Below are 25,138 nucleotides of genomic sequence, written 5' to 3' on the forward strand. Positions count from 1 at the left end.
AATATGGAATGTCAGATGGTGAATAGTTTTTCCCCCTTTCTCTGCATTAACATAACCTTTGGTGTGCACGAAGAGTACATACAGGTGCCCGTCGTTCTATTGGTCAAAGAATTGCGAAAGCAGTAGAAAATTTCGGTACATTCGGCATTCTTTTCCTCCCACCCAAATACTACACACATTTGAATTTCTATCCAGATCTTAATAATTTGCATTCTCGTTCTGCTTGGTCAGTTCATATTTGTGTTTATTATGATCATTATGCTTATATTATGAGTATATGTATGAATGTTTATAATAACAGTTGCAGTAACTACTGAAGTATAGTAAACTTCCAAAAATGGTTGTGTTTTAACACAGATTAGCTTTTTAGGAATAATATTCGGAATGCCTTAAATAAAGGGAAAGTAATCGAATAGTCAAAATAATTTCATTTTTTTGGCCAATACTTTATATAGTACGAAGATTGGGAGGTTCTCCCTTTTCTCCGCAAAATCTCGAATATTGAAACTGTTACAAGTTTGCTGCAAAACAAGCAACGGACTTTTTTTTTGTCACTTTCCAATCTGGATTGAATTAAGACTAAAAGTTCTGCGGTCTACCAACCCAAGCGAAGAATGATTCTATTCTGGAAATTTAATGCCGTCTGTTGAAAATTAGAATGAAAAACACCCCAGTTACTCGTATTTAGTTCTTTATTCTCCCAATACCGGCAGCTGTTGATTCCGATTGCTTAATATCACGTAGGGAAGAATTACGGCACACGTATTGCGCAATAACGTTTGCGATATTTTGCAGAGATAATTAATTTTGATGTTCGGTCCGAGATTTGTTTATGAACACTTAAAAGAGTTTTACTGTGCTTGCTAAGCAAAATATTTTTCAGTTCCATTGGTTTATTTTTGTATGATGCACATATCGAAATGTCAAAAGCATTTATTTAGCGGAAAAATCTAAAGAGCGGCTACAGACTACCCCCCTCCGCTCCTCTTTTTCAAGTTAAGCTCGACTGTCCGAATATTCGCCAATTTCCAAGTATGTGGGTTAGTTAAGCTTTTACTGTTAAAGGATGGCTGCATGAAGCAAATTTCTGTCTTCTGATTTCAGAAATGTTCCTCTTTTTTACTTAAATTACTTTGCTTGCAATATCTGTTAAGGGAAAACTGATATACAATGAAAATTTAGAAAATGTTCAGAATTTAGATTTAAATTATTTAAATATTAATATGAGTGGAAAATTAAATTGTATTTATTATTATGTTCCTAGCAAATACAATAAATATGCCTTATTATTATTTATTTTCTCTATTGTAAACTGAAATTTCATTTTTAAATCTTGTAATACAGTTTAGTTTTGCATAGTTTTTTTTTCTCTCATTTTTTCTCTCATTGTAAACTAGTTCTGTAAATTGAAGTGTTATTTAAAATTTAAAGGGAAAAAAAAGTAATTATTTTCCATGGTTGAGGTAATGCTTATTCTCTCTTAATAAATACTGCATTTCTCATATTTTAAATTACAAGTCTAATTTTTAAGGTTATGCAGTTGTGTATAATGTCATTAGACAGGTGCTTATTTTTTTCTTAAAATGTGCTTGAAAAGTCCTTATAGGTGCTTATTTTTTTAACTAAAATGTGGCTATGAACCCTGTCAAGAAAAGCTTTACTGCAAAACTGTGAAAAGATGAAAATGTTGTTTGTAAGATTTTCAGTGCTAACAGCAGAGGTTATTAAACACAACTGAGACAAATATACACTGATGGTGTGGTTTGGCCTGTACAGGTATTTCAACCATGGTGCCTGATGGATTTCCTGTAAGAGTCTGCTCAGAAATTTATGCTGGAGTGAAAAAAAATGCTGGTTTGAGGTGATTGACGCCAATCACTGATTTCTTTCCATTATTGAAAAGTGTAAAATTTTTATTAAGCCTCTTTATTACTTTAAATAGGCCATCATATAGGCAAGTAACTGGTAGTTTCAGTGCATCGTGCCTCACAAACACAGGAGTGCATGATTCTAAAGCTGGGTGCATGAAATAATTCTTGGTAATATGAGCTGATGGGGATACTGGAGATGCTTCTGTCATTGTCTCACATAATTTCTGTATAAATGAAGTCAGGTCAACAGAACTCAAAATTTTGTTGCAAAAACTCTACAGAAAGGCTAATGCAGTCAAAAGTCATTAATCCGGGCTCGTTGGGACTTCGGCGATTCCGGATTATCGATTTTTCCAGATTATAGATCATCAATTTAAATCTGGTAAGATGGCATGCAGAAATTATACAATTAAAAATATGAAACCGTAATTTATGAAATAAAGAGCAATTATGATCTAAAGGATATCAAAATTTACAAAAAAAAAAAAAAAAAAAAAAAAAAAAAAAAAAAAAAAAGCTTAATATTTATTTGCTTACTTTATTAAACATTTCTTTCAATGTAAGTTGTTTCGTTTTCAGTAACCTCTGTGTCACTTTCTTCTTTATCGGAAGCGAATTATAATGACAAGGAATTTGATTTAAATCATATCAAAGACGGAGTACATCGAGATGAAATACTACATTTAGTAAGGAATTATAAGTCAAATAAAATAAAAACATCTGCCCTGAAGATGAGGATGACAGATTAACTTCCAATTCACTGCGCGCCGCGGCGTTCCCCCCTCAGAGCAGCGTGAAATTGATAAACAGATTTTGGAATGGTTAGAGAAAGAAGGAGGATATGCCTTTATCCATTTTTTGCAGCAATTCCACTTTTTGTTTAAAGGACTTCGAAACATACTTTCGCTTTGTAGATCCTTTACATATTACTAAATATATATCGGAAATTCTATTTGTCATAATCGATAGTTTAAGCTTACTTTTATAAAATTGCTCTAAACAGTCTGCAAAAAATAATAAGTCAGATCCAATTCGAAGATTGATTAAGGAACAACGCAATCTGCGACATTAACTGAATTAGATAATTTTACCTTAGCTTATACCGTCCCTTATACATTCAACGCGCATGTGTAAACGTATTATGCGAATGCACACACGCGTATTCGCAGCCGTAAATGATGCAAAGGCAAAGTTTAAAGTTGTAAAATTAAACTTTTAGCAAAAGTAGCAATAGAAGCTCCCTAAGGTTATGTACTGTGCAGACATTGAAGACAAAAGTTTTAAACTTAACCAATTTATTATAACAATAAAAAGAAAAACAATGAATAAATTTAATCAATATCAGAAACGTAAAGAGTTTAACATAATCATTATCAAAAATTACACTTTATTGATCGTCCATTAACCCCAAGGGTTTTTCCTTTAAAGAATTAAAGACACAGTAAATATTTTACCTGATCTCCAAATACTGGCATTCAATACGCGAAAAACATATCACTGAACAGAAATTACGTGGTTATAATGAAATTCTCTACACTATCAATAAGTCCATGCTTCGTGGTCAAGAAGACACCTGGAAAATTAAATTAAATCCTTGAGAGCACTTAAACCGGCAAAACGCCGCTCACTGTAGTTACATATGAGAAATCACAGCTTGGAAAATCATCGCCGCTAACTCTGGAAAAACACTTGTGTTGAAGATGCCGCCTTCATGAAAACAGGATGCCGGCCACGGCAGTCGATCGCATCATAGCCTTTTTTGAGAATCCAGGAAAAGTCATCTTGTAGACTGGAACCACGGCACTTATCACTGGATGGCACGCATCTCAATATCATCTTTAAATGGGGGCTGGAACGGCACATGACGGAGCAAAGAAACAGGAACCAGAAGTAATAAGTCAGAGCAACGCAAGATACTTATACCTGAAGTAGACATGATGTCATCTCACGACAATCAATCAGCTATCGGCACGACTCAGCTTTCCAGATGACGTAACATCAAGCTTCGTTTCTGCATCTTAATTAGGCTGGAACAGTCCGTTCTTAATACGAACAGTGGCAGTGAAAAACGAAGTAGAAATAACTACTATATCCCTTTAAAATAAGAACTAAGCCTTATGTAAAAGTTAGAAATATTTCAAGGAGGAGAGATGATGCAGAAAAAGGGTTACAATAGGTCATATTTTCCAACAGTAAAGGTCTTGCGCGCATGCGTCAGAAAGTTTGTAGCTTTGAGGTCGGGATTATAGATCATTCCGGATTATGGGTGTCCGAATTAACGACTTTTGACTGTAGTAGTTCCTTAGACTATCTCCAAGCAGGTTCCACCCAGATCTTCTTTATATGTTGATCGAAGACTGAGATGCACGTTTGGAAGACTCATCATCCCTGGACATTATTATGACAAATCAATGGCTAGTGGTGAGCGGTGAAATCACTCGAGTAATCCATTCGCTGTAGGGTGTGCTATGGGGTAGTCCAAGTTTGGTGAACACTAAGTTTTGGGAATAGTGAACATACACGACTCAAATTGCCCTGATCAGTACGAGAACTCTAAACTTATCAATCCAATGAGAGAAAAAAAGTTTTAGGAACAGTTTCTGCCAACATATCTTTTTTTTTGTATTGCTTCTGGTAATCGGAAGAGTCAGTTTATGAGAGTTAAAAGGTAGGAGTATTGGTCTTGGTCTTTTGGTCTGTCATATATCTGGATGAATCTCATTCAGGTATATGACTGGCCATAAGACCACGCAGTCCTTGTCATCACTTATGTCACAATTTATATTTAGTCTAAGAGACAGTTCTATCTTTTATAGTTTTAATGAGATACTTTCAAAGACAACAGATGAATCAGTTTGGGATCATAATGTTGAAATTCACCAATCTGTGCAAATTTTTTTACATCCAGCTTATTAGTAGCAGTAGTTTGTGACTACGTATCTAATCATATTATTTTCTGGTATGTTAGTATTGTATTGGGCAATATTATGAATATGCTTTACAAAATTTCAACATTCTGAGGTTACTCATTTTAGAGTCATCATCCAACACCCTTTTAGTTTGGGCACCACTGTATAGACATTAGGATTTTTGGGAAAGCCAGAGAGATGAAAAATTAGCAACATCTTCGTTGGGAATCGAACCACGGACCTCTGAAATACAGGCTCAGTGTGCTGACCACTACACCAGGCTAGGAAAGTGGGAGAAATACCTTATAACCCTATAATTTTACCTGGCTGCACAATCTACTCTAAGCAAGTATGTGTGTCTCTCTCGTAACAATCATCCACCTCCAGTGCCAACTCTTACTGCAGAGACAAATTAGTCGAGAGAAGATACTTTTTACCTCCAGACAAACTATACATAAAGGTATGGGAGTACGTATGAACTATACATTATACATAAAGGTATGAACAAGCAATGAAATGGAGCCCTTGCAATACATTTTTACAGTGAAGTCTATGTACATGTGTGATGATTTTTTTCCTTGTTATAAAACTTCAAAAAATCCCATTTTTAACTTCCTTGTACAAAGTACAATCCTGAAAATTTTCGATTCATATTTCAATGAAAATATCTATTTTGACCACAATTTAACAATGTTTTTCCATGACATCTGTACATAAGAACAGAATAAATTACCCTTTTTCCCAAAACAGGTTGCAAATAGGATTTAAAATGGATTCAGAAGAGATTTTTTTGTGATGTCTGTGCGTACTTCACATAACTCAAAAACAAGTAGCCTCTCAGAACATTGAAATTTTGTCTATAGGACTGCTATAACATGTAGTTGTGCATTTCCATTTTTGGTTCCTATCAGCAGTGCCAAAAGTATATACAGTACAAAGTCTGTTATCCGGAATCGCCGAAATCTTGACGATTCCGGATTATAGAACATCAATTTAAATCTGGTAAGATGGCATACAGAAATTATACAATTAAAAATATGAAACCGTAATTTATGAAATAAAGAGCAATTATGATCTACAGGGTATCAAATTGCTTAATATTTATTTGTTTACTTTATTATACATTTCTTTCAACATGCGTAAAGCATACCAAAAAAAAAAAAAGTTTGAGGCGCGGATTATAGATCATTCCGGATAATGCATGTCTGGTACAGGGTTCGTAACGGTCCTTATAAGTGCTTATAAGTCCTTATATTTGAAAATAAAATATAAAGGCCCTTATAAGTGCTTAATTTTCCTTTAAAGCCCCCCCTTTTTTTTCTGTTTTTAGTGCTTTTTTTTTTTTTTTTTTAAATCCTTTGTTTTTAATAAACGCGCATTTTTTTCCCGTACCAAAGCCGAAACTAAATAAACAACTTTTCTTCCTTAAATGCAACGACAGATGGTGAATCATACTCCCGAAAATTGCTTCCCCCCCTTCCTCTGCATTAACGTAATCTATGGTGCGCGCGAGAGTACAGACAGGTGCACGTCGTTCTGTTGGCCAAAGAATTGCGAAAACGTAGAAAATTCCGGTACATTCGGTATTCTTTTCCTCCCACCCAAATACCACACACGTTTGAATTTCTATCAAGATTTTAATAATTCGCATTCTCGTTCCGCGTGGTCAGTTCATATTCGTGTTTATTATGATCGTTGTGCATATATTATGAGCATATGTATGAATATTTATAATAATATAATTGCAGTAACTGAAGTATAGATAAACTTCCAAAAATGGGTGTGTAAGTATTTTTACACAGATTAGCTTTCTAAGGAATAATATTCGAAATGGCTTGAATAAAAGGAAAGTAATTGAATATTCAAAGTAATTTCATTTTCTTTGCCAATACATTATACAGTACGGAGGTTGTGAGTTTCTCCACAAAATCTCTAGTATTGAAGCAGCGGACTTTTTTTTTTTTTTTTTTTTTTTTTTGTCGCTGTCTAATCTGGATTGAATAGGACTAAAAGTTTTAGCGGTCTGCCCAACCCAAGCGAAGATTTATTCTGTTCCGGAAATTTAATACAGTCTGTTGACAATTAGAATCAGAAACAACCCAGATTAGTAAGTCTCTTTCTTTTCCTTTATTTAGTTCTTCTTCTTTCTCTGAATACCAGCAAGTGTTGATTCCGATTGCATAATATCACATATGGAAGAATTACCCCACACGTATTGCGCGATAACGTTTGCGGTATTTTGCATTGATAATTAATTTTGATGTTCGGTCTGAGATTTGTTTCATTAATTAAAAAAATAATATATGACTCTATTAGATGTATTAGTATAAATGTAAGTACTACGTGATCTTCTAATATATATTTTCTGTGTTTATGATACATTAATATACAAAAATAATAATGTAAGACTTCAGTGCTGACGTAGTTGTGTGTAACAAGTTAAAAAATGAAAGGAAATGTATTAATAAAATATTTTGCCTTAGTAATTCAACTAAGTATAATAAATAAGATGTACAAAAAAAAATATTTCTTCCCCAATTAGTTTCTTAAAAAGATGTTTATTGTAATTCGATATAACTAGCTATACTAATGTAAATATATTGTTTGTATGAAGTACAATGTAAAAAGAAAGTTTGTATGTATGTTCGAAGTAATTATGTTATATTAATCTGCCATAATCCAACTTTTGTTAATAGGTCAATCTCTTTGTAATAATTGTATGCTGTGTCTTTGTAATTGTATATTCAATACGTAAGTCTAGTATTGATGTAAAATTACTATGTAAATGTCTTGGTAGGCTAGCATCCGATGCGGGCCAACTAAAAGCCCAGCGGGGTACAGTAGTGCGGCGGAGCAACACCTGTAAAAGTCACTGACGAAGTTCTGGTCCTCCGTCCACTTTTCCCTGTCCCTGTGCTTTCTAAGCAGAATATTTCTGAGTTCCGTTGGTTTTTATATGATGCACATATCGAAATGTCAAAATCATTTATTTAGCCTAAATTTAAATCTAAAGAACGGCTACAATCTACCCCACTCCTCTTTTTCCAGTTACTATCCGGAATATTCGGGTATTTCCGAGTATGCTGGTTAGTTAAGCTTTTACTGTTAAAGGATGACTGAATGAAGCAATTTCCCGTCATCTGATTTCAGAAATGTGCCTCTTTTTTACTTAAATTACTTTGCTTGGGATATATGTTAGGGGAAAACTGTTATGCAATGAAAATTTAGAAAATGTTCAGAATTTTGATTTAAGTTAAATTATTTAAATATTAATATGAGTGGAAAAAATAAATTGTATTTATTATTAGGTGCCAAACGAATACAATTAATATGGCTTATTATTATTTATTTTCTATATTTTCAACTGAAATATCATCATTAAATTTTGTAATATAGTTTAGTTCTGCATAGGTTTCCCCCCCCCTCTCATTGTAAACTAATTCTGTAAATTGAACTGTCATTTAAAATTTAAAAAAAGTTAATTGTTTTCCATGGTTGAGGTAATGCTCATTCTCGTAATAAATATTGCATTGCTCATATTTTAAATTACAAGTCTAATTTTTCTTTTAAGGTATTATGCAGTTGTGTATAATGTAATTAGACAGGTGCTTATTTTTTCCTTAAAATGTGCTTGAAAAGTGCTTATAGGTGCTTATTTTTTTAACTAAAATGTGGCTATGAACCCTGCTGGATTACGAACTTTGTACTGTACATAAGTATATATGTACCCACTTTATTACTCGGCTCTGTAAGCTTAGTTTCTTTAGTCTTATATGTTTGTAAATAGTGCATTTTTTTACTTTAAAAATGATTGATTTATGTTATTCTTATCTTCTGGTTAAGGTTTTTATGTCTTTAGTTAATCTGCATGCAATAGTTGTAGAACTATCAGCCATTTAAAAGTTGTTTGAGTGTGGCTAAGCCTAATGTTTGTTTATCATAGCAGCCCTATTTGTTTACATTTGAAACTTAGCAGAATACTAAGTTTCAAATGTAAACAAATTAAATGAATTAAGCCAGTTTCTGAAACTTCAGCGTTTTCTTGCCGAGTAGGCCCAAAAGCAAACTTTGCAGTTTGTGCACCAGGAAAGGTTCCTTCTTGCCCGTTGGCCGAATTGCTTGTTTTTGCATAGAAACTCTATTTTAGTTATAAAAATTATTATTTTTAAAACTGTATTTGGTGTTTTATATTTTTAATAAAGATATTTAGAGGTTTTATCTATTTTTACCTTATCTCAAAATGAGAACTGAATTAATTGAATGAGAAATATATCTCTAATGAAATTCAAGGAAATAAGTTTAAATGAAATGCAAGAAAAAATATGTATATTTTAATATTCCGTACAAGGCAGTCATGTGGTGTACACATCAGATTTTTCTTTAAGCTTTCTCATTCATAGTGAGTTTAGATTTTGGATAAAACTGGGCAATCAGAAGTGGTATTTCAAATGAAGTTCATGAATTTCAATGAAGTTTTAATGAAAGATTATTAAATTCTTTTCAATTTTAATATTTGAGACATATAATCAAGAGAACCAACATATTAGATTTTGGCTAAACTGGAAGTGATACCGGTAGGAATTTTGTACACATATAAATAATATGAGTAAAATTATAAGTGAAATTGTATTTTTTCTGTGTAATGTAACATGAAAATCTAGAGAGATGATGCTCTGCCAGAAAAACAGGAATACAAGGGCAAGTCTAACGGTCAGTGTATCTCATTAATTGGCAAGATATCGCCAAGGTGATGTTTTGGCAACATTTTGATCCAATGCCTTATTACCTTACCTTTTACCTTAATAGGTATTGTAACTGAATAACTAATTGATTTCATATGCAACTATAACTGTATCTGCTCCCAGCTAACTTCTCTTTGCACTGCTTTGTATAAAGTTCTTAGTAATTTGAAGTGTAACTACTAATTCTACTTTGTTATACTGTGATGAGTTGCAAGATTATTTTTGTAGAAAGTTCCAGAATTGTGAAGTGTTTCTTTTGGTAAAATAAATTTTATCAAGCCATCATCAAGTCTGTGTGCATTCAGCAGATTTTCTTTTTGAATTTGGTATTTAAAATTTGTATATGCATATGTAACCATGACTGAAAAATGATTTTAGTGTACTTTTAATGATATTTACTTAGAGTTCTTTTATATATCAATAACTATTTTTCTCAGGAACCAGTAGTACATGTCAGTGGAACTGTCAGCAAAACTTTTAAACATTCTCCGGCCGAGGTGGAGCTCCTTCAAAAACTAAATGAAGTGTGGCAAAGAAATATGGAATATAAAAAGAAAATTAAGTCTCTTCACCAAGCTAGACGTCGACATGATCGAACTATTCGTCACTTGAAGGCTTTGTTAAAAGACCTGAAGAAAAAGACTGCAGTAAGTGATGAAAGCCATGATGATGATGATCAGAAAATATCATCAGAGTCAATTCTGGCTCCAGATGGGACTATTGCTCTGCAAATTATAAAAATATGAGAAAACCAGTTTCTAAAAGAACATGTAGATAAATTAAGTGCCTTCATCGTTTCTCATGTTCATTCACCAACTTGAGTAAGAAACTTATTTAAAATTTTGCTATTTCATAATAGTACTGTAAAATAAATTAATATTGAAACATAATTACAACGGCTGGCTTCACAGTTAAATTTTCAAATGGTTTTAGTGGTTTTTCAATGGTGTCCTTATGTATAAATTATGTGTTTAACAAATAAGACAAACTGACTGGTGCTTGATTTTGTATGAGAAACATCAACAAAGTTAGATGGTGTGGTTGGAAGGCTGTAATGCAGAACATGCCAAACTATTTTTCCAATATAGCTATTAAAACTTTGCTATAAAAATTGCGATATAGTCATTTGTTTATCAGGAATCAGCTAAGCAAAAGAGAAATGTATCTAAGTGAACCTTGGTAACAAAAAAGAAAGGGGAGGTAGGAATCCCTAAGTTTAACAGAAAGTAGAAAAATGATTCTTGAAAATGCAATTCCAGTGATTAAGTTTACCTTAAGTCATAAGCAAAAACTGATATACATACAACGGGATAATGCAAAAACACATGCTTGTGATGACGATGAAGAACTTCTAGTTAATTGCCCTATACTGAATTTAAATCATATTCATAAAACAGTCCTAATTTAAAAATTTTGAGTCTTGGCCCTTTTTGAAATTCCATATAAGCTTTGCAACAAAGTTTTGCTACATGTAGTTGACAAACAGATCAGATGCGTGAAAAATGCCTTTAATGAATTAGATACTTGATAATCACATTACACACGGAATCCACTATGTTGGATAAAGAAGGAAATTCTATAAGATTTCTCATATTATTAAATATTTGTCCTGTGAGAGGCTAGGTCCCACATTCACCGAACTTCATTGACTAAGTATTAATTACAGTTGTAAATGTACACCATGTTTTTGAATGAAGAGACTAATCAAGATTATGTTTTAAATGTGCTTCACCACAAAATTCAAACCACTATTGAACTGAGCACTTTTAATGAAGAGAAAAGAATGTTATTACATTCAAACTAAAGGCTTAATGTTAAAATAAGTAATCCATATTAGGGAGAAATCAGTAATCATACAACAGATAAATCTAAGCTATTGAATATTTCCTGAAGAAAAAATTTCCAGTTTTGTTAACCCTCTTGCTGCGCATCCCGCGATTTCCACGGGCAACGTAGAAGTAGCAAAATTTGCGCAACCCGCGATTATCGCGGGGATGCGTTTTTGCCGCCTATTTAAGTGTGCAACCCGCTCTTTCCCCGTTTATGGTTTCATTTCGGCTTTTCTGTAATGTTTATTTAGATGTCGACTAACAGATGGCGTTAGTTGTCCACGTTTCTGCGAAATATAAAAAGAATTTTTTTTAGCATTTTGCGCGCGCTTTTCAGAGCTCGAAGATGTCTGGCAGGAAGCATTTCGCGAGTGATATGACCTATGTTCCTGACGATATTTCCGACACTGACAGTAGTTCTGACTCTGATTCCGAGTATATTGATGATATTTATAGCGGAACTGATGAAAATTTCTCGGATTCCTCTGTGGATAGTGATGAATCTGAAAATTCATTTTCTATTCAAAACGCCCGACAGTGGTGCAAAATTGATATGCAAAATATTCCACCAGCTCCTGCTTCATTTCCTTTTATTGGCAATCCCGGACCAAATTTCACTATGGCAGATGAACTGTTTTGGATTATTTTGAACTTTTTTTTGACGATGTTATGTTGCAAATAGTAGTAAAAGAGACCAACAGATATGCTCAGCAGTATATGAATAAGGCAGTTCCTAAAGAAAGATCAAGGTGGAAAAATTGGACAGATACGGATGAGAAAGAACTTAGATTATTCTTTTCCGTTTTGTTTCTCCAAGGAATTGTAAAAAAGCCTAAACAAGAATATTATTGGTCCAAACGTCGCATATTGCAAACACCTATTTTTCAACAAGTAATTCAGAAAGATAGATTTATTTTGCTGATGAAGTTCCTTCATTTTACAAATAACGAAGAGTTTGATAAGGATAATCATCCATGGCCAAAATTAAATAAAATTTATGACATCATGGAGCATCTTCGAAACAAATTTCGAAATCTTTATATACCAGATAAAAATCTCAGCATAGACGAGAGTTTGATGCGCTTCAAAGGCAGACTGAGCTGGAAAATGTTCATCGCGAAAAAAAGAGCAAGCTTTGGCCTTAAGTTTTTTGTGGTCTGCGAAGTGGGAACTGGATATATTGCAGACTTTCTCATATACACAGGTAATGGAACTGTGTATAACCCGAAATTTGCAAATTATCCAGTTTCCACTAAAATTGTTCTGCACCTGATGGACAGATTCCTGGGCCAAGGTTACTGTGTAACCATGGACAATTACTACATGTCTCCAAAGTTAGCAGACATTTTAATTTCAGAAAGAACAGACTTATATGGAACTGTAAATAAGATGAGGAAAGACCTTCCTCCAAATTTTGCAAAAGAAAAAAATCCCTAAAGGTGACGTCCTTGCTTACCAAAGTGGTAAAGTTGTGGCTCTGAAGTGGCAAGATAAAAAAAGTGTTATAAGTACAGTTCATAATGCAAGTTCCCGTTTGGTGAAATGCAAATCAAAGAAAACTGTACTCAAACCAATTGTTGTTTGTGATTACAACAACACGATGGGTGGGGTTGATTTATGTGACCAAGAAATGTCATATTACCCCACCCTCAGAAAACAACAAGGGAAATATTATATAAAAATTTTCCGACAATTCATGGATCAATCACTGTGGAATGCTTATATCCTTTATAAAAAGGATAACCCATTACAAAATATAACGCTTCTAGATTTCCGTTTGCAAATTATTGAACTAAGCATTCAGAGGTATTCAGATAGAAATTCCAGCAGATGTAGTTCAACTCTCAATCCCATGAGGCTAACTGCTCGACATTTTGCTAGCCATATACCCCCAAATCCCATCAAGAAAGAGCCTCGTAGACAGTGTGCTGTCTGTTGTTAAAAAAAAACTGAAAGCGGAAAAAAAATTCGAAAAGAAACGCGAATTTGGTGCAAAGATTGCGAGGTCGGACTTTGCCTCGAGCCTTGTTTCGAAATTTATCATACAAAACTTCATTTCTAATAAATGTTTTGTAAGTATTTTGCATATTTTCATTAGTATATACTTTTTACCTTTGTATTTTATAAAATAAATCATAATTTAACCAAAATTGATTTTCAAAATTTTGCTTTTTTATCATTATTCTTCAATTTCAATATTCTGACAACTTTATTCTATGATCTAATTCTATATTGAAAAAAACTGTTTTACAAAAAATTTTTGTATATTTTAAGTCTAAAATATATGTAGATTTGAAATATGTAATAAAAAAAAATACGCAATTTTTGAACCTATTTTGATAAAAAAAATACACAGTGAGAGGGTTAAGTTTTCAACATTACAGACTTCTTGCCATGCATTAAAATATAATTTTTAGTACGAATTTTTTTATTCAGATAGTACGCAAAAGAAAAAAGGGGGACAGTTCTCTGTCATTCTAGGTGCCCAGTCAGCAAAATTCAGTTTGCATTTTTCATGTCTTGACAGCACAACTTATATATTAGGTTTTCCGGAAAATAATGCAGATTTTTAACCTATATCTAAAGTAGCATAATTCAACTCAAAAACAATTTTATTTTGATTAATAAAATTGTTTTAATTAATAAGCATCAGTCAAATCAATGCATTTTTGCCAACGAGATACAAGTTTATTTATGCCAGTAAAATAAAATTCTGGACGCGATAAAGTTGTTAAAGGTGTTTTGGGCCTCATTTTGGTTTCTGAAGCATTTCTTCTGCAAAAAGTTATCCAGATGTTGAAAAAGTGGTAATTCGTCGACGAGAGGTCAGGCGAATATGAGTCACAGTCTTGTATTCCAATTCGTTCAGTTTCTGTAGGGTCAGTTGCGCGACGTCCGGCCGAGTATTTGTCGTGGAGAAGAACTGGCCCGTTTCTATTGACCAGTGTCAGGCACATGCGTTGCAATTTTTGGTGCATTTATCTGTTTGCTGACAGTACTTAGCTGCCGTAATTATTTTGCCCTGATTTAGGAAGCTGTGGTGGATGAGACCGGCCGCAGACCACCAAACAGTCACCATAATTTTCTTTTGGTTCAAATTTGGCTTTGGAAAGTGTTGTAGTGTCTGACCGCTGTCCAGCTACTGAGCCGAACATCACCACTTGTTATAAAGAATCCACTTTTCATCACACATAACAATTCGATCCAGAAAAGTGTCGTTTTCGTTGCAGAAAAGAGCAGGCGACGCTTCAAAACGGCGATTTTTTAATTTTATCTGAATTTTGTGGGGCACCCACTTATCAAGCTTCTTTGACTTTCCTATACGATTCAAGCGATCAGAAATCGTTGTTTTTCTTACGCCAAGCTCCTTCTCAAGCTCTCGAATATTTGTGCATGGGTTTGTTCAACTAAAGTCTTCAAATCGTCGTCATCAGCAGTTGAAGAGCAACCATGACCATCTTAAATTTCCAGGTCAAGTTCTTCTCAGCAAAACTTTTGGTACCACCTTTGAACTGCAGATTCATTAACACTTTTCTCACTCGATACTTCGTTGACATTTTGAGCCGTTTGTGCTGCGCTGCAGCCTAGCTTGTACTCATAAAAATAAATTTGTCGAAAATCCCATTTTCACATCTAAAAAAACACCTAGTGAATATTTTTTAAGATAATTTTGGAACAAAATGATTATTATAGAAATATAGACCAAAAATAGAGTTCAAAATAATATAATTCAAAATATTTTTTTTCCTAAAAATGTACAAGAAAGATAAACAATTGCAAAAACCTGAATTATTTTCCAGACAACCCGGTATATTAAGATTATACATAATTGCACTAATTAATTTTTTATACAAAATTACTTTTCTGAACTAAATGATATTTCCTCCCCCACTTCAGCTCTACACTACAGATTATACTTATAGATGCATCTAATATATATCATAAGTTGTGCTTTTGAAATAAAAAGTGTGAGTTCTTTTGCCAGTTAAGAGGGTTGAAAAATGTACAATGCACCAAAAAAAGGAGGGACAGTTCTTTATCTCCCGTTCTACTGGGCTGATTGACAAAATTCAAATTGCGTTTTTCATGTCTCGAAAGCTCAACTTAGGACATATATTAGGTTTATGTATAGCACTATTCTAACATAGATATTTTGACACAAAATCGGACATTTTCTGAAATAACATACCAATTTTTTTACATATTTCGATGCCAAGACTGCCAAGTTTTGTAAAAATTGTACGAGTAGTTTTTAAAAAATTAGCTCTCAAAATTTTAGCTCCTGAATGTTAATTGAATTTAGCATATATTTATTAATATCTCTTTTTTTTATTGAACTTTTTTTATTTTTCCTTTACATTTAGAAATTTACTTTCATTCCAAATAAAATTCACCCATTTTTTGTGTTTTATATTTTAAATTTCTATTTTTAAATCATTTTTATAAATTTTTCGAAAAAAATTTTGAATCATAACCTATAAAATTTTTAGCATCATCTTAGAGTAGGTGTAGTTCTAAGCATACTTGCAAAAACTTAAGAGTTTTTTATTCAAAATTTTCTAAGATACACATGAATTTACATATTTTTGCATTTTGAAATTTGGCATCTTTTTTTTTTTTTTGAGCGATAATAATGCCAAATGTGGTTTATGGAATTTTGTTGCAGTGAATTGCCACAGCTATTTTTAACCTTAAATTTCAAATAAATTTTTACGGAGAACTAATTATATGAAATATTTTCCCTCAGTGACGCGTAATATATATTTATTGATACTATATGAAAAGCTATTTTTTTTTAATTATAGATGATATTATTCAAATTTTTAACTTGATATTATTCAAATTTTTAACTTTTTAAAAATTTCTTTCTTTAATATTTGTAAGAGTAAATTTTTACCTTCGCCATGTTATCATCTGCTACGTTACTTTGAATGGTCTAAAACTGAGAAATTTTGTTTGATGTTTATTTTCACAATGTTTTTAAGTGAACAAGATTTTGACAGTTTGAGTCATGTCCCGGCTTTAAAAATGATATATATAAGTATAAATGTTTACATTAATCCTCTTCGAAACAATGTTAAGTAGCTAATTTTCTCTCATGTTATAGATTGTATAAAGAACATGATCTTTAATATGATTTAGATTGCTTGTACAGTCAAAAGTCTTTAATCCGGACTCGTCGGGACTTCGGCAATTCCGGATTATCGGTTATTCCGGATTATAGATTGTCAGTTAAAGAACAATTATGATCTAAAGGGTATCAAAATTTACAAAAAAAAAAAAAAAAAAAAGCTTAACATTTATTTGTTTACTTTATTAAACATTTCTTTCAACGTGCACATGCATAAAGCATACATTACGCATAGTCGAAATTAGAAAATTGCAACCAGAAAACTATTTGATGTGTATTCGTGATATTTATAATGACGAGGAATTTGATTTAAATCATATCAAAGACAGTCATTGAGATGAAATACTACATTTAGTAAGGAATTATAAGCCAAATAAAATAAAAACATCTGCCCTGAAGATAAGGATAATGCTGACAGATCAACTTCCAGTTCATTGTGCGCCGCAACATTCGCCCCCACCCACCCAACAGAGCAGCGTTAAATTGATAAACAGATTTCGGAATGGTTAGAGAAACAAAGGATATGTCTTTATCCATTTTTTGCAGGAATTCCACTTATTGTTTGATGGACTTTCGTTTTGTAGATCCTTTGGAAGCTCCAGAATCGGAAATTCTTTTTGACATAATCGAAAGTTCAAGCTTACTTTTATAAAATTGCTTTAACAGTCTGCAAAAAATAATAAGCTGGATCCAATTAGGAGAATAAGGAACAACGCAATCTGCAACATTAACTGAAATAGAAAATTAGCTTAGCTTATACCGTCCGTTATACATTAAACGCACATACGTAAACGTATATGTGCATGCGCAGAAAGTTTGTAGCTTTGAGGTCCGAATTATATATCATTCTGGATTATGGACGTCTGGATTAAAGACTTGATAACTCTGTAGTTGATATAATAATCGGGTCACTCAGTGGTACAGAAAAACACTGCTGGACTGTTTTATTTCTTTGTCATTTAGCAAAAAATCTTTTAATTAAAATATTTATCCTTTGGACTTTGCTTTAAACTTTATTTATAGTTAAAATGCCTAGAAAATGAAAAGCTGTCTTCAACTGAAACACAGTTGATGTAATTGATATTTTAAAAAAATTGACAGGAATGCAAAATTTATGGAAGTGTAACAATCGAAAAATCTTAATTTTCTTGTGGTGAGTACTGAAAATAAATGTAGAAGGAAAGAAGAAAAGTAAGCAAAAATTTGAAGGGGAATTTGGCTGTCAGAAATGTCAAGGTGTTTTGAAAAGTTGGATGCTTTTGAATATACTTTTAGAGTGCTTTTAAGGAATTTGGGTGTTCAAAAGGAAAACACTTGGACGTGCACACCAGCAGATACATCAATTGAGACGGAAAAGACAAAAATGATATCATTGGAGATTAAAGTAAAGAGCCACTGGTTTTCAACTATATGGTTGTATAAATTTAAATTACGTTGTAGAACATCATATCATCATAAACGGAGAATCCCATGATTTCTTAGCTGAAATATTTGAATATTCAGGAATTTATCCAGTGACCTAAAGACATTTTCCCCCTTGATGAAACCAGTCTTTCCTTTATTCTTATGCCTCTAGAGACTGATAAAGCTCTGATTAAATACTGATGAAATGGATTGAACTGGATTATTAAGTTACGGCAAAGCAGGGCTATCTGCCTTCGTGAAGAACATTCTGAGGGAAACCAGCTGGCATACACGTTACAATGAAAAAAACCACGATTACGCCCATACAACCAGCCTGTTTCCCGGGATTCAAACTACCAGTGTTCAGCGACTTTACCGTTCGGTCCTTTGCGTGTCTTTATGAAATGGAAGGCAATAACTTTATTTAAAATGAATGTCAGAAATACCAAGATGTTTCGAAAAATTTCATACTTTTTAATGTACTTGCAGAATGCCTGAAGAAAAAGAGCAAGCCATGAAGAAGAAAAAAATTAATGTTTGCATAAATTTTTTTTTTTTTTTTTTTTTAAATTTTATGATATTTGTTTCTTGCGATTTCAAAAATAAAATATTTTATTAAAATATGAGTAACACTTTAAGAAAATAAATGTAGAATGATAAAATTGTGTAAAGCAATGAGCACAATGTTAAAGCTATTTAAAGCAATATATGAAAGTCATCCTAAGTGAAAATATCTGTTATACATCTTTCTCATTTATATATCTTTTCTGAACGGAACATTGAAAGGCGTGTTAACTGTGCTTTATTTTCTCTTTTAATATATTCAGTTTTCAGATACATCATAGTCTGGGATACAAAGTAGTTTTCTGAAAGAAATGCAATTCAAATAAATAAAATAAAATACTGGAAAATTTATATTAATAAATATATTTAAAATGCTCAGTTCGAATGAATAAATAGAAAATTTTAAAACAATTATCTGAATAGACAATGCAACATAATTAATTAAAATAAAAGTCTAAAAATTTAAAAATTACCTAAAATAATAACTGACAAATATATACATATATATAAAGAAAACTATTTGAAAAAAATAAATAATTGATGCACCTTTTATTTAACCCTCTCAGCGTTACAACTGGAAAATTCTGTACCGAAGGTTGCCTTCCACATTCATTATACATGAAAATTTCTGCTAGCTTTTAATGTATCCGATTTCAGTTTGGATGTATATTGGAAGAAAAGGAATCACTGTACAAAATGAAAGAGTCATTTTTTAATTAAAATCAAGAAAATATCACTTATTCGTGACTTTTTGAGGAGCTTTGAAATTTCAGGCCTAAACCCATAATGCTCAGAGGTTTAAACTAAGCAGTTCAAATGGGTAAATAGAAATTCTACAAACAAACATTAAAACAGTTACAACAAACTACATTAAAACAGTTATTCAAAAGAAACTATGCAACTTAAACAATTAAAATGAAATTCGAAAAAGAAAAATTACTTAATAACAAATATAATTAAAAATATAATATAAAGAACATTATTTGAAGAAAGGAACGATTGTGACTTTTTCCCGCCCATGGGAAAAGAAAATAGGTTGCCATATATCAGGGGTGGCCAAACATTTGGGATACATAGTCTACTCCACATTTAAAAAATCGAAGGCGGTCTGCCGATGGCAGAGCTAAATTAACGTAACGTACATGTTTATATATTTATTTTCGTAACAAGAAAAAATGTTAAATTATATAATTTTTCTTTAAAAAAATTAATATTAATATTTACAAAATAAAAATTTACTGCCGAAAATAATCAAAGTATTCATATATCAAAAAATGACCATTTTATTCACTTCGTTTAGTTGAAATTTGGCACTGTATATCTGCGACAAGTTTGTCATATTGTGGCTGGTACGAGCTTATTGCGATGTGTAAACACGAAATTCATCTGTTAAACGTTACCGATGTTTGGTTTTTATGGCGTTCATGGTTGAAAAAGCAAATTCGCAAAGATATGTCGATCCAAAATATGATTTCAAATACAAAATCAATTTGTAAATATTTGGAAACATTTCCTTAGAAATTAATTTCCAAAAATCAGTATCGCTAGATGCTCTGGATTTAAGAAATATATCGCATCTTAATTTAATAATTTCTTCCTCGACCGTGACTGATGTGGTATCTATTAAATATCCTATTTTTTTCAGATACTCCATCAATGTTGACAGTTTCATTAAATGGAAATATCATAAATTTGAGTATTTTCTTCCAACCTAAATAAGTCAATGAATCTTCTTACAAATTCTTCAAACAAAACATCTAAGTGTTCAGCGAAATCTTCGAAGTCTCGGTTTGGAATATGGATGCACTCTTCCTCCATGTTTTTGAAGTTTCTCAATTCATGTATTTTAATTGAGATGCATACCTTTTTACCATTTCTTTGAAAGTTTTAATTGCACTCATCACGTCTGTTAAACATTTATTCTTTCCTTGTAGATTTAGGTTTAAGTCATTAAGTTTTGCAGTGATATCGCAGAGAAAAGCTAGTTTCATGAGCCATTTCTCATCTTCCAATTCAGTAATGTGCTCTCCTTTCATTTGTAGAAAATTTTTTATTTCTGGTAAAAGAATACAAAATCTTTTTAAAAAATCTGATGACTTCCTTGTACGGAATATTAAATTATATGCATTTTTTCTTGCATTTTATTTAAACTTATTAGATTGAATTAAACCAACTTCGCCGACAGCGCATAAACCACAATAGAATAAATGCATTCTTTAAAATTCACTTTGTTTACCATAGCGACACTCTGGCGCTAGGTTTACTTAACAGTATTATATTTCATTCATATTATAACTCAGAATGCACAAAATGTATATCATTTAAAGAATTATCTAGTCGTTGCCACATGTTCTATTCAAATACTATAATAAAGCTAGAACTATGTATAAAAGAAATTAAGCAAACAAAACAAAACAGAAACAGTTTTTCACAGACGATTGAGTATTTCTCATTCAATTAATTCAGTTCTCACTTCGCGAGAAGGCCAAAATACATAAAAACTCAAAATATCTATATTAAAAATTACGAAGTTAATCTCAAACACTTATTTCCTCGAAAAAATTCCAGAAAGAATTAAGCATGATTTAATTGGCAATAATAAATGAATGCGTTATCTTTGTTGTTGCGAAGCTAAGTTTTTCTAGATTGGCAACAAATCCACTAGTCTCCTGTTTCAAATGTAAACATCAATGGCCGCCATTAAAAACAGGCTTAGCGGCAATTAAAAAACTTTAAAATTGCTGATAATTCTAACAATATTGCACACAGATTTACTAATGGCATAAAATCCTTAACCGGAAGATAAAAACAACATAATTCAATCATTTTTAAAGCGAAAAATGTACAATTTACAAACATATAAGAGTAAAGAAACTGAGATCACTGAGCTGGGTAATAGAGTGGATATATATATAAATATATTTATATACGTTTCGTGCAACCAAAATACGAGGTGCACATTTACATGTTATGGCAGTCCTATATACAAAATTTCAACGTTCTGAGGCTACTCGTTTTTGAGTTATGCGAGATACGCACGAACATACATACGTTCGTACAGACACCACGAAAAATTCTCTTCAGAATTAATTTTAAAGCAGTTTTAGAATTTTTTTGAAGGAAAAGAGTATTTTATTCTGTCCTTACGTACAGATATGACGCAAAAACATCGTTAAATTGCATTCGATATCGGTCAAAATTGATATTTTCATTGAAATATGCTGCCTGAAACTTTTCGTGATTACAATACTTCCTTTTTACTTCGTACATGGAAGTAAAAAGCACCACGGCTTAGCCACCTCACGTCTGTGTGCAATAAGAGATCTCCGTACTTTGATTCAGTTTCTTCCAAAAGTGCCCGAAATTGTCGTCTATGAAGACTTCTTGAACGAATTGAATTGACGATTTTAAAAGCAATTTGCATTATATCATTAGACTGTAATATTTTTGAACACAATACCTGTTGATGGATAATTCAATGATAGCTGGTAAGACTGGGAATTTCTTCATTATTGCACAAGGCAATAAAACCAATTTGATTCCCGACCATTGCTGGAGCTCCATCTGTTGTAATAGAGACCAATTTATATATTGGAAATCCTGTCTTATCAATAAAGTTTTTAAATGAATTGTAGATATCTTGGCCTCTTGTTTGTTCTTTCAATGGAATTATAGTTAATAACTCTTCTTTTGAAGTCATATCTTCGAAAACCATTCTCACAAAAATGCATAACTGTGCAATGTCACTAATATCCGTGGATTCATCAAATTGAAGTGATAGAAACTTACAAGCTTTAAAATCGTCATTCGTCATTTAATAAATCCTCCAAATTATTATTTATAGCTTCAGTCCATCGCATCACAGTGTTACGCGACAAAGAAATATTATTTATTGACGATATTATTTCAGATTTGTTTTTAAAATGGTGGAAAAGCACTTCTCCCGCTTTACAGAAAGCTTCTTTTATCAATTCTCCATTTTCGAATGGGTTTTTTTTGCTTTATCAAAACTTCTGTAATTTTAAACGACGCCAATGTTACTGCTTTAGCTTTGGTTCCTTCACTAAAGCTAAAGCAATGTTACTGCTTTAGCTTTAGTGAAATAACGATTGCTGTAAATGTAAATTCGACTTTAATTCATGCACTTTAACTTTTCGAAGTTCACTGCCGATGGGAAAGTCTGTAGCATATTCTAAGTGCATGGTTTTAAAATGTCTTTCAACGTTTGCTTTTTTTGGTAGTGCCACACTTGAGTTACATATGAGACAAACACGTTTCTCCTTCACCATAACAAAAAAGAAATCATCTTCCCAGTCATTGTAATAATGGTATGTTTTACTTCTCTTAGCACTGGTACCTGGCTGAGTCATTTTGGACGGGTTGTTGAAAAAACAAATTATCGTATCAGTGCAGTAGGAAGCGAGTGGCCTGCAACGTAAGACGATTTACTGAGAATTGGAACTAAACGAGTGGGTGTGACGGGTAGACTAGTCGACTTGCCGCGTCGCTATCGTCGCGCCACCTACTGGATATAATCTAAGCATCCCACTTTGTCAAGTTGTTTCTATTTAATTCTAACGACAAATTCATTGTATTACTTTGCACAGTTTGTTTTAGGTTTTAAAGCATAAACTGTAGTAAAGTTATATTTTAAATAATTCATTAATTCTATGTCATAAGTCATAAATTAAATTATTAATATCCGAGGTCATTATCGGGATGATCGCACGGACTACCTAAAATGTCTTTGAGGTCGACGTCTTGGCCATCCCTGCCATGCATTAAGAAGTGCGCCAAGTGAACTATTCTTGGAGCAAACTGAAAAAAAAGCACCAACATAAATTTGAATATCTCCATAAATTTCGCACCAAATTTTACAAAATTTCATATTTTGGCATAATTTGAGTCGTAGAATCGAAATATGGGAAAAAAAATCGGTATGTTATTTCAAAAAAAGTCCAATTTTTGTGTCAAAATAACTATGTTAGAATAGAGCTATATATATATATAAATCTAACATATATCCTAAGTCACGCTTTCGAGACGTGAAAAACTCAATTTGAATTTTGTCGATCAGCCCAGTAGAACGGGAGATATAGAACTGCCCCCCTTTTTTGTGTGAGTCAACAAATAACTTTTGTGCTTAGTGTGCATTCCTAATAACATTTTAATGTTCTATAAAGTCAATAAGCTTCTATTTTTTGTATATTTATTAATGCATAAATTATAACACTTAATATAAATTCAACTTTCTACCACACAGTTGCCTTGTTTGTAAAAATCTTTTGTCATAATTAAAGAAAATTAACCTGAGGTTGAGCATTTACATCTTGAGACCATCTCCAAGGCAAAATCCTATTAGATGATAATTCTCGTGTTTCCTGAGAATAAGTTTTGTGTTGAAAAATGTTGAGCTGTGTTTATTCAGTAATTTAACAGGATTTAATAGGCTCAACATTAATACAAGCTGCTTTAGTATTTTTACCTATTATATAACAATTTGAAAAAATCGAATTATTTAGATTAAAAACCTGAACACCAAGAATGGTCATATAATATTGAAAATTGTCATGATATTGTATATTGATGTAAATATTTATGTATATTTTTACTCATTTTGTACTATCTTATAATTTTGTATATACTATATTTTATCTAATTTTTATTTTGTAAATAATGACTGATTTTTTATATTTAATTAAATAACTGATTTCTCATGTTTAATGGATTTATTTTTAATAGCAATTTTATACAAACAGTGATAAGTTGTGAAACAGTGAAGTCCTAGTTGAACTTCATGAGTTGTAGTAATGTTTATCATCAAGTCTTCCCTGTATTTTGGTGCCAGAAGTGGTTTGTTTTCGATTCCGTGCCCATAACTGGATTATGTTAGCTCACCTGTGCTGTATCCTGATCACCATCGCATCTGGATTAATAAAGTTAGCCTATTTTTAGAAGGATTACTGGTGAGCACTTTACATTTATCAATTTCATTTTGACTGTATAATTGTTTCAAGTAATAAACATGTCTTCAAAAGAAAATTTTGAAAAGTTAAAACAAAAGCAGAGTGTTGAAAGAAGCAGTACTACTAAACTAAATTCAAGAATTGATGTTGCTTTAGTAGAGGAAAATGTTTTAATAAAAAAACATAAAAAAACAAATGAAAAAACTAAAGTCCTTAGATAGTCAAATTGAACATTTCATTGATGTAAACTTAATAGAGGAAGAAGTAAACACTAGTACTGACTACCAAGAAAAATGGCTCAGGTATACTAACAAACTTAAATGTTTATTGAAACAGAAAGATGCTTTTATTACCTCGTCGACATCTGAAAAACTGTTAAGTACTCTGTAAACTGTAAGTTAGAATAATAGTTTAAATTTACCCTCTTCAGTTAAATTTCCTAAGTTAACAATCAAACTGTATTCAGGAGATCCGAAATCGTGGAATGAGTTCTGGAATTCATTTGAAATCACTATCGATCAAAAAATGATTCACTTTCGAAAATTGAAAAGTTTGCATATTTAAAAACATACTTGACAGGAGGAGCTTTAAGTGTAGTATCTGGTTTTCAGTTAACTGATAAAAATTACGGCAACTGTGTAAAGTTACTTGAAGATTGCTTTGGTCAAAAAGATATCTTCATATATTCTTTTACGAGTAAACTTTTAAACTTGCAAAGTGTT

The 25,138-nt window shown here is 32.1% G+C and overlaps 1 protein-coding gene across 13 annotated transcripts in view; it reads left to right on the plus strand.

The window, feature by feature from the left end:
• Positions 1–24,410, plus strand: part of LOC118179658 (uncharacterized) — a 149,462-nt gene extending 125,052 nt beyond the window's left edge. For 6 of the 13 annotated variants that reach the window (XM_085826129.1, XM_085826138.1, XM_085826139.1 and 3 more), the window contains 2 exons: positions 9,960–13,423; positions 24,193–24,410. In XM_085826129.1, the coding sequence (XP_085682255.1) occupies positions 9,960–10,268 (309 nt within the window). In that variant the 3' untranslated portion in view covers positions 10,269–13,423; positions 24,193–24,410. Of the gene's footprint in view, positions 1–9,959; positions 13,424–24,192 lie in introns of those variants that run through there. The other 7 variants (XM_085826142.1, XM_085826146.1, XM_085826144.1 and 4 more) reach the window with 4 other exon arrangements.
• The last annotated feature ends 728 nt before the right edge of the window (positions 24,411–25,138 follow it).

This window comes from Stegodyphus dumicola, chromosome 1, assembly GCF_044657685.1.
Source record: "Stegodyphus dumicola isolate Sdum_Otavi_A_Nest chromosome 1, ASM4465768v1".
In the NCBI taxonomy this organism is placed as follows: Eukaryota; Metazoa; Arthropoda; class Arachnida; order Araneae; family Eresidae; genus Stegodyphus; species Stegodyphus dumicola.